We start from the raw sequence: 17105 nt of genomic DNA, 5'->3' as shown, positions 1-17105 counted from the left end.
TTACAAAAACAGAATTGAATTTTGCAATTCTGACTTTTTTTCCCTGAATTCTAAGTTTACATTTTTCAGTTAACTTTTTGCTTTGTTTAAAACAGAATTGTGTGAAGTAAACTTAGGATTCAGAGAAAAAAAGTCATAATTGGGAGATTAAAATGTCACAATATTTTATTTTGGTTGCATTTCACAAAAACAGAATTGTGCGATTTACACTCGGAATGGTTTATATCTTTGACATTTTTCTCTGAATTTTAAGTTTACCATTTGTAGGATAATGTCTTACAATTCAGTTTATTTCTCACAATTTGGATTTTTTTCTTCTTCTTAAAATTCAGTGACAAAACAAATCAGAAATGCAAGATATAAACTCAAAATTTGTGAGACAAAATTTCGAAAAATTTGAGAAAAAACTGTCCGAATTGCAAGATATTAACTTGTGGTTGTGATGACAAAAAGGTAAAGGCAAAGGCAATTAACTTTTTACTTTGGTTAAAACTGAATTTTGTGATGTAAACTTAGGATTTCTCTCAAACTTGTAATTGAGGAAAAAAGTCATAATTGTTTGTCCTTAAAATTACAATTTTCCAAAAAAAATCAGAAACGCAAGATATAAACCTTTAAAAAATCAGGAAAATTCAGAGGATTCAGGGACAAAAGGGGAACATTTGTGAGCTATAAACTTGTAATTGTGAGAAAAAAGTCATAATTGAGATTAAAATGTCACAGTTTTGTATTTTTATTGCATTTCACAAAAACAGAAGTGCAAGATGTAAACTTGAAATTGTTTATATTTGACAATTTTGACTTTTTTTCCTCTGAATTCTAAGTTTAAATCTTGCGATTCTGTTTTTTGTTTCCACCGCAAAGTAAATATTTAAAACATAATTGCAACTTTTTTTTTCCCTCACAGTTTGGACAAGTCTTTATACTACAATTGTAAAAAAGAAAAAAGGGCAAGAGTAAAAATCCGCAACTAAATTTTTTTTGTTCTTATTCCGTTGCAAAAATAGGCTTCCACAGTAATGCCAAAGATTTAATTCTCATTGCTGTAATGTTTGGAAATAATATTTGTCAATTATCTATAAATCATGCAAATTGGTTGAGCTGCCTTTGAACTGACTGAAAGGTAATTTTACGAAAACATATTACTTTTGCGCATTTGCTTTACAACATTAACATTTGAGTAATATTTTGGGGTGAAATATGATTTGTAATTGTTTTATGAGATGCACACACGTGTGTTGTCATTGGCCATCCATGTTTTATCATCATCATTTCACTCAAGACGGCGGCTAATGATTTCAAAACTCAGAACAGGAAGTGAAAAAGAAAGTGGGATCTGAAACACACAGAATACCCATGATGCTCCACCTCAGTGTTTGGGGAAGTGTATTACTGATACTGAGAAACATGACACTACGTGTGTGTGTGTGTGTGTGTGTGTACGTGTGTGTGTGTGTACGTGTGTGTGTGTGTGTGTGTGTGTGTGTGTGTGTGTGTGTGTGTGTACGTGTGTGTGTGTGTGTGTGTACGTGTGTGTGTGTGTGTACGTGTGTGTGTGTGTGTGTGTGTGTGTGTGTGTGTGTGTGTGTGTACATTGTTTTACTCTGCTATGAAGGTTCAGGACTCTTGAAAAGTGTTTATAAACTTTTTTTTAAAAATTATATTTTCTCTCTTTTCAGCTTTTGGATGCACTTAAGCTTTACTAGATCTCTCTCATATTATGTTACTCTGATATTCTGTTACTTTCAAATGTAACATTTTGTTCATAAAATGAAGTGAGACTGACGTGAGTTGTTACTTTAGTTTAAATGCCTGCGGTGAGATGTTATTTTGTATTTAAAATTGCATAACCAAGTATATTTTTATCTGCCCCTAAATATGCATTTGCTTGAGTATTATAAATATGTTGTGTCACAGCGGTGTGTGTGTGTTTAGTCTGGACAATCTTCAACACTATGCAACTAAACACTATATTTTGTCTCTTTGTATCCACAGCAGATCAGTTACTGACTTTATTACCGTATGCAATAACTGCATTGACTTTTATTTTGTTGCAAGAACAGTATTATTTGTATTTAACGTCTTGTGAAATTAAAAAAAACTTAAACTTTCTTTGGTTTTTTCGAGTGTGTTTATTTTCAGAGTATTACTAAGTATTCGTACCAGAGATGTTGTCGAATTACCAGCAATCTTGTATTAATAGTATTTGGTTTAAACCCACTCTGCATATATTGCAGAACTTATTTGGTCTCCAGTGTGGGCAAAGAAAAAGAGGTACTTAGTCATGTGTATGTTGATCAAAGCGATGTGGTTTGTAAACAGCTGATGGATGGATATAATGTAACGCATAAAACTAACAATAAATGTTCAAATATAAACATGAGCACTAGAGGCCGCTGCTGCGTCGCTTACTGTTTGATTCATGCATTTGAAAGCATGACTTTTAATGCAATAAAAATGCAACATGAAGCCTTCATCAGCTAAAACTGAAGTCATACATATTCTTCAATAAATAAAACAGTAAAATAATACAATTACATTACACAATCATCACACATTCATATGAAAATTTAGATTATCAGTAAGAAAATGCTACTCTCTCTATGTATGCAGTTCACTATGTTTTAAGACACAGCTGTAATATACTCATGCAATGAATAGAGAATAATGTGTTTTAATAATTTTACTATTGCTTGTTTACTATGACAAAAAATATATACAGTACAAGATTTTTAATGTTTGTGTAAAGAACGTCCTGCTCACAGAGCCTGCGATTATTTGATCAAAAATACTGTAAAAAATGTGAAATATGTGTACTATTTAAAATAACTGCTTTCTGTTTGAATATATTTAAAAATGTAATTTATTTCTGTGATGCAAACCTGAATTTTCAACATCATTACTCCAGTCTTCAGTGTCACATGATCCTTCAGAAATCATTCTAATATGCTGATTTGCTGCTCAAGAAACATTTATTGTTATTATTATTGTTATGAATATTTAAAACAGTTGAGTACATTTTTTCAGGATTCTTTGGTGAATAGAAAGATTCAAAGATTTATCTGAAATAAAAGCTTTTGTAATATTATACACGATGCCATTTAAGAGCTTGGAGTCAGTATAATTATTATATATATTTTTTTTTCCCCCTTTTTTTGGGAAGGAAATTATAGAAATTAATACTTTTATTTAGCAAGGATGCTTTAAAATGATCAAAAGTGATGATAAAGACATTTGTAATATTACAAAAGATTTCTATTTCAGATAAATGCTGTTCTTCAGAACTTTCTATTCTTTAAAGAAAACCTGGACAAATTTACTCAACTGTTTTTCAACATAATAATAATAAATGTTTTCTGAGCAGCAAATCAGAATATTAGAATGATTTCTGAATCATGTAACACTGAAGACTGAAGTAATGATACTAAAAATTCAGGTTGAAATCACAGAAATAAATTACATTTTAAAATATATATAAATAGAAAACAGTTTTTTAAATAGTAAAAATATTTCAGGATTTTACTGCGTTTGCTGTACTTTGGATCAAATAAATGCAGCCTTAGTGAGCAAAAGAGACTTCTTTAAAACAGACAAATAAAAACATTACAAATTTGACTGTTCAACAGTCAGAAGTTATTCTAATATTGATTAGAATATTTATTAATTTAATCTGAGTACCAAACGTATCGGAGTATTTCAGCAGATGACATAATGATTGAGCATAATGACATTGGAATTCATCTGATTATTAAATGTTTTAAATTATTTTTGTAATCATCTGAATCATCATTTCTTTTATTTTACAGGAGTACTTTAATGCAATTTTATGAATACTAAATGTACATGAATTGATTGGCACACTCAACTTATTTCCGCGCAGCGCGTGCAGGTTTCTCGCGCTCGCGCTCGCGGGGAGGGGGTGCGCGGAGCGGAGCGGCGCGGTTAGGGGAGGAAACGCCAGAGAGACGCGAGCGGAGCGGAAGGGAGCTGCAGGGAGTTGAGCGCTGAACGCAGGGCGGCTCGGAGGTCTGTGATCGCGGTTCTGTTCGCCTTGAAACGGAGCGCACCGGATCGTTACGCGCTCGCTGGAGAAACGGAAAGCGCTGCCGGTGCGCGTGCACGACTTACCGAGAGTTACCGAGCAAAAAGAGACGAGCGGAACGGAACGAAACGAAACGGAGCGGAGCGGAGGGATGGTGGATAACAGCGGCAGCGGCAAAACACAGATGGTGAGTCGGCGCAACTTAGTTCAAATGTTCATAATGTTACAGTGTAACAGTACATAATGTAACATCCTCATATGTGACTGTAAATCAAACACACCGCGACACAATGTATCATCTGGAACAGTGGGTTTGTTTTTCTGTCACGGTGATATTCTCATTGACTTCTGTTGCATTTACTACCTTTTTTGTTGCTTGTAAAAATAATTTTCAAAGGAACTGCAAGTAACACTGAATTAAATGTGACATTTCTAATAGTATTTTCTTTTAAAACTAGCTCAGTAATTTAAATTTTATGTAAAACTTTGAATCATTTTTACAGTGTATTACAACATTTACCTGATAAGCAAAATTTCGTTAAATGTACGCAAGGTTCGTTTTTCTACATGAATTTATAGTGAATGTTTGCATATGCATTTCTTATGCTTCTGTATCTGATGCACTTCTGCTTATCAGGTACATGCAGGTTTTTTTTTTTTAAATGTTTAATTATTTTAACTAGGAAAATGACAAATGTACTCATAGTCGCAGAAACCTTTAGTCAGGTTGAGATTTTCATTCTTGGGTCCCTTTATGAAACTGTTTTATCTTGGCAACCCATAATGGTGGTGATTTCAAGTTTTACTATCACTGTGGTGACACACACACACACACACACACACACACACACACACACACACACACACACACAGTGCCAGATGCATCTGAATGCACAAACATGCTGCTTTCATTAGGGGCCCGGCTTTAATCCACCGCTCAACTGTTTTTAGTCATGTTATATTCCCTTAAACCGCATGATTCTCATGCATGACTGTTTTACTCTAGTATGAAACTGGTCAGTGCATTTGAGTCATCCAGTCAATCTTGTTTTGTTTTAGAAAAGCCACAGTGTGTGTGTGTGTTTTTAAGCTTTTATACTATAGTTTTTACAGTATAGCTTGTAAATGATGATCGTGTATTATTACACGCAGGTTATTTAACCCGTCCGTCCTGCTAAACCTGCGTATTTAAAAACAAATCTGACAGAGTTCAGAGCCGGTTTGCAGCTCGGATCGTCACGTACTGCAGAAAACAAACACAGCTATTTACAGTGTTTACTTTTCTGATGAATGTACAGGGTTTGACAGTTTCTCATGAAGGGCTTGTGAATTAGATGTATTTTGCAAATCATTCTGATGTGTTTTCAGTGTTCAGTCCTGACGTGACGTGTGACGTGTTTTTAAGAAAAGACAGCTGAGAGGGTTTGTTTTTAGGTTGAGGCAGTTTCTGACATGATTTGATGTATTTATTGTGCTGTATTTTGTTGCTAGACTGATATTTTGTGACCACAATGTTGTATAAATACTGCATAAAATACAAATTCATTTAAATGGAGATTTTTTTTCTATGCGCTGAGCTCATTAGCAACCTGTTCTCAGCCACTAAAAACCCATTTCAGTATTAATTACCATGACAATTAAAAATAAAATGCACTTTAGCAATGCATCTCTATATGTGACCCTGGACCACAGGTATATTTGTAAAACATTGTATGGGTCAAAATTATTGATTTTTCAAGTAAAGATCAGGTTCCATGAAGATGTTTTGTAAATATCCTATAAATATATCAAAATGTATTTTTTTGATTAGTAATATGCATTGCTAAGAACTTCATTTGGACAACTTTAATGGCGATTTTCTCAATATTTCGATTTTTTTGCTCCCTCAGATTCCAGATTTTTAAATAGTTTTATCTCCTAACAAACCATACATCCATGGAAAGCTTATTTATTTAGCTTTCAGATAATGTGTAAATCTCAATTTAAAAAAACTGACCCTTATGACTGGTTTTGTGGTCCAGAGTCACACATTTACTTATTGATGATTTGCTATCGACCTATTCTAAATGATTGTAACTCACATTCTAATTGCGTCCACAACCATCAATCGTTCTTGCATTAATATTGAGTTAGTGACCTCAGCAGAATTTGCAACAACAGCCAAATGTTTATGTTTGCAAAACAAAAATTCATGAACATGATCAATGAACGCTGAATGTAGTGACCAATGGGGTGTGTGACGGTTCTGCAAACATCATTATCGTGTTGCCAAAACATGAGAAATTGTGCTGATTTAAGTTCTCTTAGGAAATTATATTACTCAGCAAACACTTTCTAAGAAATGTTTAACTGAGTCAAACCTGGATGCACTAAGAGTTTTTATCCAAAGTGAACTTTATAACCTTATACAGGATTTTAAATGGCCCTTTTATAGTACTTCAACTTACTTGCCAAAAATGTGCTGAAAGTGTGCTTTCCTTCTGGCCATGCAAGATGTAGATGAGTTTGTTTCTTCATCAGATTTGTAGAAATGTGTCATACCATCACTGTCTCACCAGTGAATCCTCTGGAGTGAATGGGTGCCATCAGAATGAGAGTCCAAACAGCTGATAAAAACGTGCCAAAACAGACTATAAACAAATTTGTGGCTGGATTTTGATGTGAGAGACAACAGGAGATGGACTTTTTTTATTGGAGGAAGCATAATTATGAACTAAAAACGTCTTAATAATGGATTTGTTTTAGCTTTTGTAGATTATTGTAATGTTTTATCAACTGATTCTGATGGCACCCATTCACTGCAGAGGATCTGTTCTCCATGGCATTAATTGTTTTTAGATACAGCTATTTGAGAATTTGAAATCTGAGGGTGCAAATAAATCAAAATATTGAGAAAATCACCTTTTAAGTTGTGTAAATGAGGTTCTTAGCGATGCATATTACTAATAAAAAAAATTAGTTTTGATATATTTACTAGGAAGTTTAAAAAATATCTTAATGGAACGTGATCTTAACTTAATGTCCTAATGATTTTCGCCATCTAGATGAGTTTGTTTGTTCATCAGATTTGTAGAATCAGTTAACATACTGAGAAGACAAAAGCTGAAACAAATCCATCATTAAGACGTTTTTAACTAAAATATGAGTCATAATCCATAATAAAGCTTCCTCCAGTGAAAAGGTGGTCTGGTCTGAATCAGGAGAGAAATCTGCACAGATCAAGCACCGTTTACAAGCCAAAACAGCTCTAAACAAATATGTGGCTGGATTTTGATATGAGAGACAACAGGAGATGGACTTTTTTTAGATTATGGTGATGTTTTTATCAGACGATTGGACTCTCATTCTGACGGCACCCATTCACTGCAGAGGATCCATTGTCCAGTACATTATTTGAAATCTAAATATTAAGAAAATCGCCTTTTAAGTTCACCTAATGAAGTTCTTAGCAATGTATATCACTAATCAAAAATTAAGTTTTGATATATTTATGGTAGGAAATGTACAAAATATAAAAAATGTTCTTTGCTTAATATCATAATGATTTTTCACATGCAGATGAGTTCATTTCTTCATCAGATTTGTAGAAATGTGTCATTCCATCACTGCCTCACCATTGGATCCTTTGCAGTGAATGGGTGCCGTCAGAATGAGAGTCCAAACAGCTGATAAAAACATTACAATAATCCACAAGTAATCCACACCACTCCAGTCCATCAGTTAACATCTGGAGAAGACAAAAGCAAATTAAACAAATGAAACAAATTAAGACATTTTAATTAAAATACGAGTCCATAATCCATACTTTTTTTTTCAAATCTTGGGAAGTCAAAAGCTAAAACAAATCTATCATTAAGATGTTTTAACTAAAATACAAGTCTATAATCTATAATAACACTTTGACTGTGTAAAAAGTGGTGTAAAAGCACTGTTTACAAGCCAAAACAGCTCTAAACATATATGTGGCTGGATTTTGATGTGAGAGATGACAAGAGATGAACTTTTTCACTGGAGGAAGATTATTATAGGTTATGGACTCATATTTTAGTTAAAAGTGCCTTAATGATAGATTTGTTTCAGCTTTTGTAGATTATTGTGATGTTTTTATCAGCTGTTTGGACTCTCATTCTGACGGCACCCATTCACTGCAGAGGATCCATTGGTGAGACAGTGATGGAATGACACATTTCTACAAACCTGATGAAGAAACAAACTCATGTACATCTTGGACGACCTGAGGATGAGCTATAGTTGTCTGAAGTATTCCTTTAATGTTAACTCCAGCAGCCATGTGTTTATGTTTTCACGTGATCAGTGAAGCCCACAACATGCCAAAACAAAAGCAGCGCATGCTGAGTTACGCATTTATAGCTTTGATGGGACGTGCCGTAATTCGAGCGCTCGGCTCATTGATGTCTTTGTCCCGTCTCTCAGGAGGCCGGTTTGGCGGGTGGGTTCCCCCATAGCGCCTCCGCAGGGGTGAAGCTGGAGGCCATGATGGAGCAGCTGCAGCGGCAGCAGCAGGCGCGTCTGGAGATGGAGCACAAGGAGCGGCGGCTGCGAGAGGCTCACATCATGTACGCGCAGCAGGTCGCGGCTCAACAGGCCATTCTGGCCGCCGCGCGGGCTTCCGGGGCCGGATTCGTGGGCAAGAGCCTCATCGTGGGGACCGGACAGCCGTCCCACGTTTCCAATCAAAGCAGTTTGGACTCAGAACGCGAGGACGAGGAGGAACGGGGCCGGGACTCGGATGAGGATGACGATGATGATGGGATGATGGAGGGAGATGAAGGCAGCGAGGAAGACGACAGGCCGGCCAGCGGGTTGGAGTTCCTCAGGAAGCAGACTCTGGCGCTGCAGCAGGGAGCCATTCGTGTGGCCGGACGCCCTTTCGGGAGCTTCTCGGAGCCCGCGGCCGCAGCAGACCCACAGAGAGCTCCGTCACCCGCCGTCAGGGTCAAACAGGAACCCGAGGACGATCTCTCACCCGTCGGGCGACCGTCGGCGGCTTCTCCTAACGGTCAGGCGGACTGGAGCTACGAGGATCACTTTAAAGTGGTAAGAGCTTGTATTATCTTGTGCTTTCTTGTTTGTAGAAGTGGTTTTGTTTTGTTTATTATTAATAGCAAATGTCTAAACATTCATAAATCTATTACATTTGATCAAAATGAGTTTATGATAAAAGCCATAAAAGTGATGTTAATTCGAAGATAAAACAAGATATTGTTCTTGTTTCTAGCAAAAGCACACTTAATATATTGATTCATTTTGCTTCTCAAGTCATTTTCTGAAAAAAAATTAAGTCAAAATCAAAATGAAATAAGTTTGTTTAAAAATGTAAATATAAACTTAATTCAATGGGAAAAGATGATTTTTCAGATGTTTTTTCTTGTTTCAAAATAAGACCTAATATCTTGTCATTTCGCTTCTTTTTTAGAAAACAATCTGAAGTGAATATGTTTTTAAACAAGAAAAAATATCAGTCAATGGGGTCAGAAAAAGAAACCATTCAAAAGGGAAAAAAATGTTTTTCTTCATTTACTGATTTTCATACATTTTTTAGAATAAATGACTTAATTATAATTTTACCTCTCAGTTCTTGTGTACTGAAAAATGTTTTGAAATTAAACGAGTTTATCCTTAAAACAAGAAAAATAAACTTAATTCAAAAGGAAAAGCTGATTTTTAAGATGCTTTTATCTCGTTTAAAAGTAAGACCTAATATCTTGTCATTTTCTGAGAAAAAAAAAAAATCAAAACGAAGTGAATATATGTCATATCAGTCATTGGGGTCAGAAAAAAAAATTAAAAAGGGAAAAAAATACTAAAATGAAGGGTCCAAAAAATAATTGGGGTCAGAAAAATATTTTCTCTTTAACTTAAGTTTATTTCTCTGTTCCCAGTGACACAAATTTTGATTGACTTGAGTACAAACTCACTTTTATGCATTTTTCAGTAAACAACACTTAATATCTAAAGTCATTTTGCTTTGTAAGTAAATGCATGTTGATTCAAGAATGTTTAGATATTCGTACTGGAAAACAACAACAACAAAAAAACTGAGAAGAAATGTTGTTTTATGCTGAGATTCTGAAGCATTTCATCCGACTCAATTATTTGGCAAAAACCATGATGTTAACATTAAATGTAATAGATAGTATATTAAACAGAAATTGAATGCCACTTTGGTTGAAAGGAGAGAAACCCCAATAATGCACCTAACATCATTCACTTGCAAGCTTCATTTCTATATTTGTTTGTGATCAGCATGTTTAGGAAGTTCAGCAGGCTTTGATGGATCAGTCAGTCCTCTGGTTTGTGTGTTTGAGTTGTAACGGCCCCTCAGGAGAAACATCTGCTGCCGTCCGCTGCCGTTCTGCTCGCCGCGTGTGTTCTGGCTCAGAGCCGGACACTTAGTTTTACTTATTTGCTCTCTTACGCCGCTGCCAAACGCTGAGTCGACTTTGGCCGGCGTCCAGGCCGTGTAAAGAAACATTTGGCCCATATTTGTCAGCGGACGCGTGGGAGCGCTTGTGCACGCGTGTGACGGGCTTACAGTAGCTGCGTGAGGGAAGAACTTTATTGACTTTGATGGGAGTTTGTGAAGGTGATCATCTGACATGCAGGTAAAATGTCAAAACCTGAACTTCCAATGCAATGCATTAAAACACATGTAATGCATTCCTATCTATTGAAGTTTTTCTAGCGTGCAAGTGTCTTAAATGTCACCATGCAATGCTGTTGCAACCATTTACATCCATAATGTGACATATTTCAACTTGATTTTAATCTGTTGTTTTCTTCAAAATAACATGCACTGATATTGCAAATATTAATTCAATTACTGATCGTTCTTGTTTAATATAATCACGATTATTTGAAAATAACACAATAATTGTAAAACTAAAAGTGACACCATAATTTGAAATAAAATGTTAACTTAAATATAACATAAAAACATTAAGCTTATTTTATTATAGCTACTTAACAAGACAACATTTCTTATTTTTTTAATTTAGTTTAACTTGATGTGCAAAGTGCAACTGAAATAGAAATTAATAAAAACTATACAGACTTTTAAAAACAACAAACACTAATAAAAATGGCAAAAACACAACAGAGCTAAAATATTTAACCAAAATGAACATTAAAGCATAAAATAATCATTAATATAAAAAATTATAAAAAAATTATTAACATGAAAAGCAGAAAATATTAAATAAAATCAAATTTTAAATATAGTTCGTACTTGATGTCCTAAAGTAACAAACTGCAAGTGAAATAAAATATTAATAAAAAACTATATAGACTTTTAAAAACAACAAACACTACTAAAATGGCAAAAACACTCAACTAAATTGAACATGAAAGCAGAAAAATATACTAATGAATCAAATTCAAAGACAAAGACATTTTAATGGTATCTTAGAATAAAATAACTTTATAATAATATATTTTTAAATAAATACATTTTAGGCACATTTTGCCATCCAAATAATGGACATTATTAGTAAAATTTTCATTGAAATAAAATAAAATCATTAAAATAAAAAATAAAACTATATAGACTTTTAAAAATAACAAAACTAATAAAAATGGCAGTTAATATAACTTTAATTAAAATTATCATGAAAGCAGAAAAATAAAAATAAAATCAAAGACAAAAACTATTATAGTATCAAAATTAACATAAAATTACACTAAATTTCAGTCACATTTTGCATCCAAATAATGGAAATTTAAATACAATTCCCACTGAAATAAAATAAAATAAAATTGCTAAAATGAAAATTAATAAAAACTATATAGACTTTTAAACACAACAAACACTAATTTTAAAAAGGCAAAAACAGTTAATAAAATGAACATGAAAGCAGAAAATTTTAAATAAAATAAAATTCAAAATATTAGTTTAAATTGATGTACTAAAATAACTAAAACTGCAACTGAAAAAACTATTAATAAAAACTATAATGGGATCTCAATTAAAAATGTCAGTCATATTTTGCCACCCAATATAATAAAGCTCAAATGTATATTATATTATATTATATTATATTATATTATATTATATTATATTATATTATAATTTTCACAGCAGTAAATAAAATCATATGGGCTTGTTTTGTTATGTTAAAATATTGTATAATTATTATATATCATTCTTACACTGTAAATGACTTGAACAAAGCAGAAAAATATTGTTAATCACAATTATTTCTATGACAATTAATCTAAAGTGCAAAGTTTATGATGGTGACAGACCTAAATAACACAAGGCTCATGAATGAAATGGCCAGTGAATGGATCGGCTTTGATTTGAGGAGTTCTGTGGATTCAATCTCTGTCTGTCGACGTGCCGCTGAGAGTCAGGCGCTCTGTCAAGAGCTCCACATCAAGAGCCTCTGATGTGATTAAAGGCCTCTTATTTATAGAGACAACATCCATTCTGCTTTCCCAATATAGAGCAGCCGAGTGGAAACGGACAATCCTGACCACAGAGAAAGAGAGATCCTTCCTGCTTATGATTTTGAGGCAGAATTATGATGCAAATGTGCATCTAGTTGATTTTGATTGAAATAGATGGACTGAACGATTGCATATTTCTTGCTTTGGCTTTTCTAGTGAAATGCAAGAGGCTTTTTAGCACAAGTGCAACAAATGAAGAGCAAAAGATGCATGTTATTGATGTTTAATGATTATTGTCATGCAACCACAGATGGGAAATGTATTTTTTTTTTTTTTTAGAGGTTCAAGTGTGTAGCGCTGAAACCCTATTGTAATGGTTAGAATGGTCATGGATCAGTGATCTCCAAGTAAAACTGAGTCCAGACCAAACCGTAAGTCGTAGGGACTTGAAACTGGGAGGGATGGTAGTACTCACACCACCGACAATGTCACCAAAGCTCACCCCAATCGGCCTGACAGGGGCGCTACAGCGATCAAAAATATGAAATCCATCATAACTCATAAACCGTCAGTCGCAGACTCAAGCGTCTTATGTCATGCGGACAAAATGACTGCCTTAGGTTCGAACGTGAGCCTAGCGAAATGTTCAGGTATTTTGGATTTTTTGCAAAACCTATATTTGCAAACAAATCCTTGTTTTTTTGGCGCCAAAGGAACGCCAAAACGTTCGAAAGGGCAAGGGCCACATTTGGTAAACTACCTATAACTCCTGAACGGAATGAGATATCTTCGCCAAACTCTGGACACTTATGTAGGAGCTCAAGCTGAGGTTGCAGGCCAAAAATTGTGGAGCTTGGCCAATTGGTGGCACTGTAAGAGGGAAAAACATTACAATTGCTGTGCATGGTCTTCCTCCAAAGTGCCACAAGTGTCTATAAGGACATTTACGTTTCTCAGAAACCATGGCCATCATTGGCAATGAAGTTTGAGGACCTATTAGACATGGTTAATGGAGGCTGATTGGAACAAAACTTGGAGGGCCTGTTTGATTTCTGGCTCCAAAGGTCTGTGAGAAACGTAAAAGAAATGAGCCACTGGGGTGGGGGGATATTGAGTTTTTCAAGTGTGTAAACGATTGTGCGTTGCGTGGTTTTTCGTCTATATACAAAATGCTTGTATCATATTACAGAACTCGTCATTCCAGACAACTTTGCCTCTTGAACCACTGCTGTCAATCAAATCATTTGTTAAATGATTAAGATGTCAAAAACCTACTTTTGTGAACTAGTCCTAGGTTTTTGGCCTGATCGGAACCAAACCAGTGCAAAAAGATTTTCTGGACAGTGAATATCAATAATTATCAAAAAAAAAAAAAGTGATAAATGGTAAATTACCTGGATTTGCATTGTCTCTTTTCATATGTGAACCCAGTAAATGAGTAATTTTTTCTGGTCAGAATCATATGATACACAATCAACAATTTCCAAAATTCATGCAAAATAATTTGTACAGTGACCCTTAAAACTTTATTTTGACTAAAACCAATTTGCATCTGCAATCTCATGGAACAACTGTGGAAAATCCCACATTGTGATTCTGCCTTAAAGGATTACTCCACTTCCGAAATAAATACTTCCTGATAATTTACTCACGCCCATGTCATCCAAGATGCTCATGTCTTTCTTTCTTCGGTTGCAAAAAAAAAAAAGTTTTCGAGGAAAACATTTCAGGATTTCTCTCCATATAGTGGACTTCAATGGTGCTCGATAGATTAAAGGTTGAAAATGCATTTTCAGTGCAGCTTTAAAGGGCTCTAAATGACCCCAGCCGAGAAAGAAGGGTCTTATCCAGCAAAACAATCAGTTATTTTCTAAAGAAGATTAATATTTATACACTTTTTAACCTCAAATGCTGTGCACTTCGGTTCAAGACAGGTCGGGTGTATCAACAAACTCCCATCTCATTTTCTCCTCCAATTGCTGCAGAAGTCCCAACCCAGTGTTTACATAGTGAAAGAGCAAAGAAGATCAAACACTCTACAAAAAAGGTAAAACAACAATGTAGGACGATTTTGAAGTTTTTGGAGTTTTTTGACAGTCCCTAACTGTCTTGAACCAGAGTGCACATAAAAAGTGATTAAAAAGTGTATAAATATTATTCTTTTAAAGGAAATGACCAATCGTTTTGCTAAATAAGACCCTTATTCCTCAGCTGGGATCATTTAGAGCTGCACTGAAACTGCTGAGCACCATTGAAGTCCACTTTATGGAGAAAAATCCTGGAACGTTTTCCAGAAAAAACGAATTTTCTTTGCAACTGAAGATAGAAAGGATAACACAGGGATGATTTAATGATCAGAAAATGATTATTCTGAAAGTGGAGTAATCCTTTAAAAGCAACAGTCATATTGTGATCTGAAAAATAGAGTGTGTTTGTTATAATTTCCAAACTGACAGTCAGTGCTGAAATCAGGAAGAGGAAATGCTGCCGGTCAGACGGGGGGAGGGAGTGAGACGTGTCCGTCTCTGTCTTTGTATCCTGTCTTTTATGTGTTCTGTCATTACGTGTGGCCAGCAGTATATAATGACACCTCATCATGGCCGCTGGTTTCAGGTTGCGTGGTTTGGGGGGAGGATAAGAGACAGCACAGAGAGACGACGCTCTCGTTTTAATAGTATCTCTGTGAGTTTTAATGACAGCTGCTGCTGTAAATTCCTTCCTGAAGCCAGACAGGATGTGGTGTCACAGTCAGTTGTTCAGATGCTTGATTGATTAATCAGAAACCAAATCTTGCTGTGTTCACGTTCAGGGCTTTACACCACTGCCGCTCAAAAGTTTGGGATCAGTACGGTTTGTAATGGTTTTTAAAGACGTTTCTTCTGCTCATCAGGGCTGCATTTATTTGATTAAAAATACTGAAAAAACTGTAATATTGTGAAATATTATTTCAATTTAAAATAACCATTTTCTATGTGGATATATTTTTAAATCTACTTTATTTCTGCGATGCAAAGCTGAATTTTCTGCATCATTACTGCAGTCTTCAGTGTCACATGATCCTTCAGAAATCACTCTAAAATACGGATTTATTACTTTTATTATCAATGTTGGAAACGGTTATGATGCTAAATCATTTTTTGGAACTTTTTTTTTCAGGATTTTTTGATTAATACAAAATTTAAAAGAACAGCATTTATTTAAAATAGAGACCTTTTCTAACAATGTAAGTCTTTGCTATCACTTTTGAATAATTTAACACATTCTTAATGAATAAAAGTATTATTTTCATTCAAAGAGAGAAAGAAAGAGAAAATGTACTGACCCCAAACTTTGAACGAGGTGTTTATTGTTACAAAAGTTTTCTATTTTAAACAAATGTTTTTTGTTTTGTTTTTCTTCAGAAAAACAGTTTCCAACGCTGATAATAGATCGGCATATATTTTCTTTTATGTTTTTCAAATAATTATTGTATTTTTTATTTAAGTTAATTTATTTTTTATTATAATTTTTTAAACTTATTTGTTTATTCTTTTAATAAATGTAAAATGATGCAAAATAATTGTTAAGTAAAATAATTAAATAAAATAAAAATATACAAATAAATAATCAAAAAATATGTTTTATTTTTCTGTAAAATAGTTTTTATTATATTTTATAAATGTATAACTAATATATCTAATAAATGCATTCTTTTAATAGTTTAAAATAATTTTTAAATTGTTTATTATTTATTTTATAATATTTATAATTTCTTATAATGTATCTTCATTTTGTATTTAATAATTTAAATCATTCTGAATGATTTATTTATTTATTTAATCTTTTTTTCAATTATACATTTATTTAATTATATCTGGATTAATGGATGGATGCGTGCATTCATTTTTAAATTCCTTATGATTTATTTATTACATTTTAATTAATTTATTATTAGATAATGTAAAAATGATTCATGTTTTATTATATTTTGTATATTTTAATAGTTTTAAAATATTACAAAATATAAAAAAAGTGTATTTTTACTTATTTTTGCCAAGGCAAGATTTCTTGTTTTTCTTCAGTTTAACCTGAAGAAAAACAGAAATAACTAAAATTAATAAACAAAAACTAAATAAACAAAAGCTAATAAATAAAAAGCAATACAAATCATATAGACATATAAAAAATAACCCTAATATTTTCTTTTAGCTTATTTTTATTTAAAAAAAAATCATTTTTGTAAAATATCATTTAAAAACATAATATAATAAAATAAAAAATCAAATGAAATAATAATAATAAAACTGAAATAAACTAAAACAAAACAAAATATAATATAATAAACAAAATAGTAAATATAATAAAATGATTTTGTTTATGTGAAGTACTGAAATAACTCAAACTAAATCAAATAAATAAATAAAAATAAATAAATATAATAAATAAAATGACAAAAACACACAAAAATTTTACTAAAACTAACTGAAGTGAAATATATTAATAACATTTAATTAAAATATTAACAAAATAAAAAAAGAACTAGAAAACGTTTCAGATGAAGAACATGGCATCACTGCTTCATATCAACAACCCAAATATCAATATATAATATATATACAATTTTGATTAAATGATTTAATGCATCACAGGAATAAATTATATTTTAAAGTATATT

General features: G+C 33.1%; 1 protein-coding gene across 1 annotated transcript in view; it reads left to right on the top strand.

The window, feature by feature from the left end:
* Positions 1-8461: 8461 nt before the first annotated feature.
* The window catches only part of LOC141345402 (AT-rich interactive domain-containing protein 3B-like), a gene marked incomplete at its 5' end in the record, with an annotated part of 78010 nt that continues 69366 nt past the window's right edge, over positions 8462-17105 (top strand). The window contains one exon of the mRNA XM_073850254.1: positions 8462-9100. Within this exon, the coding sequence (XP_073706355.1) occupies positions 8462-9100 (639 nt within the window). The remainder of the gene's footprint in view (positions 9101-17105) is intronic.

The sequence above is a fragment of the Garra rufa genome, chromosome 11 (genome assembly GCF_049309525.1).
Source record: "Garra rufa chromosome 11, GarRuf1.0, whole genome shotgun sequence".
NCBI lineage: Eukaryota > Metazoa > Chordata > Actinopteri > Cypriniformes > Cyprinidae > Garra > Garra rufa.
Note: the sequence above shows the minus strand (reverse complement) of the source record. Positions and strands in the feature narration are given on the sequence as shown.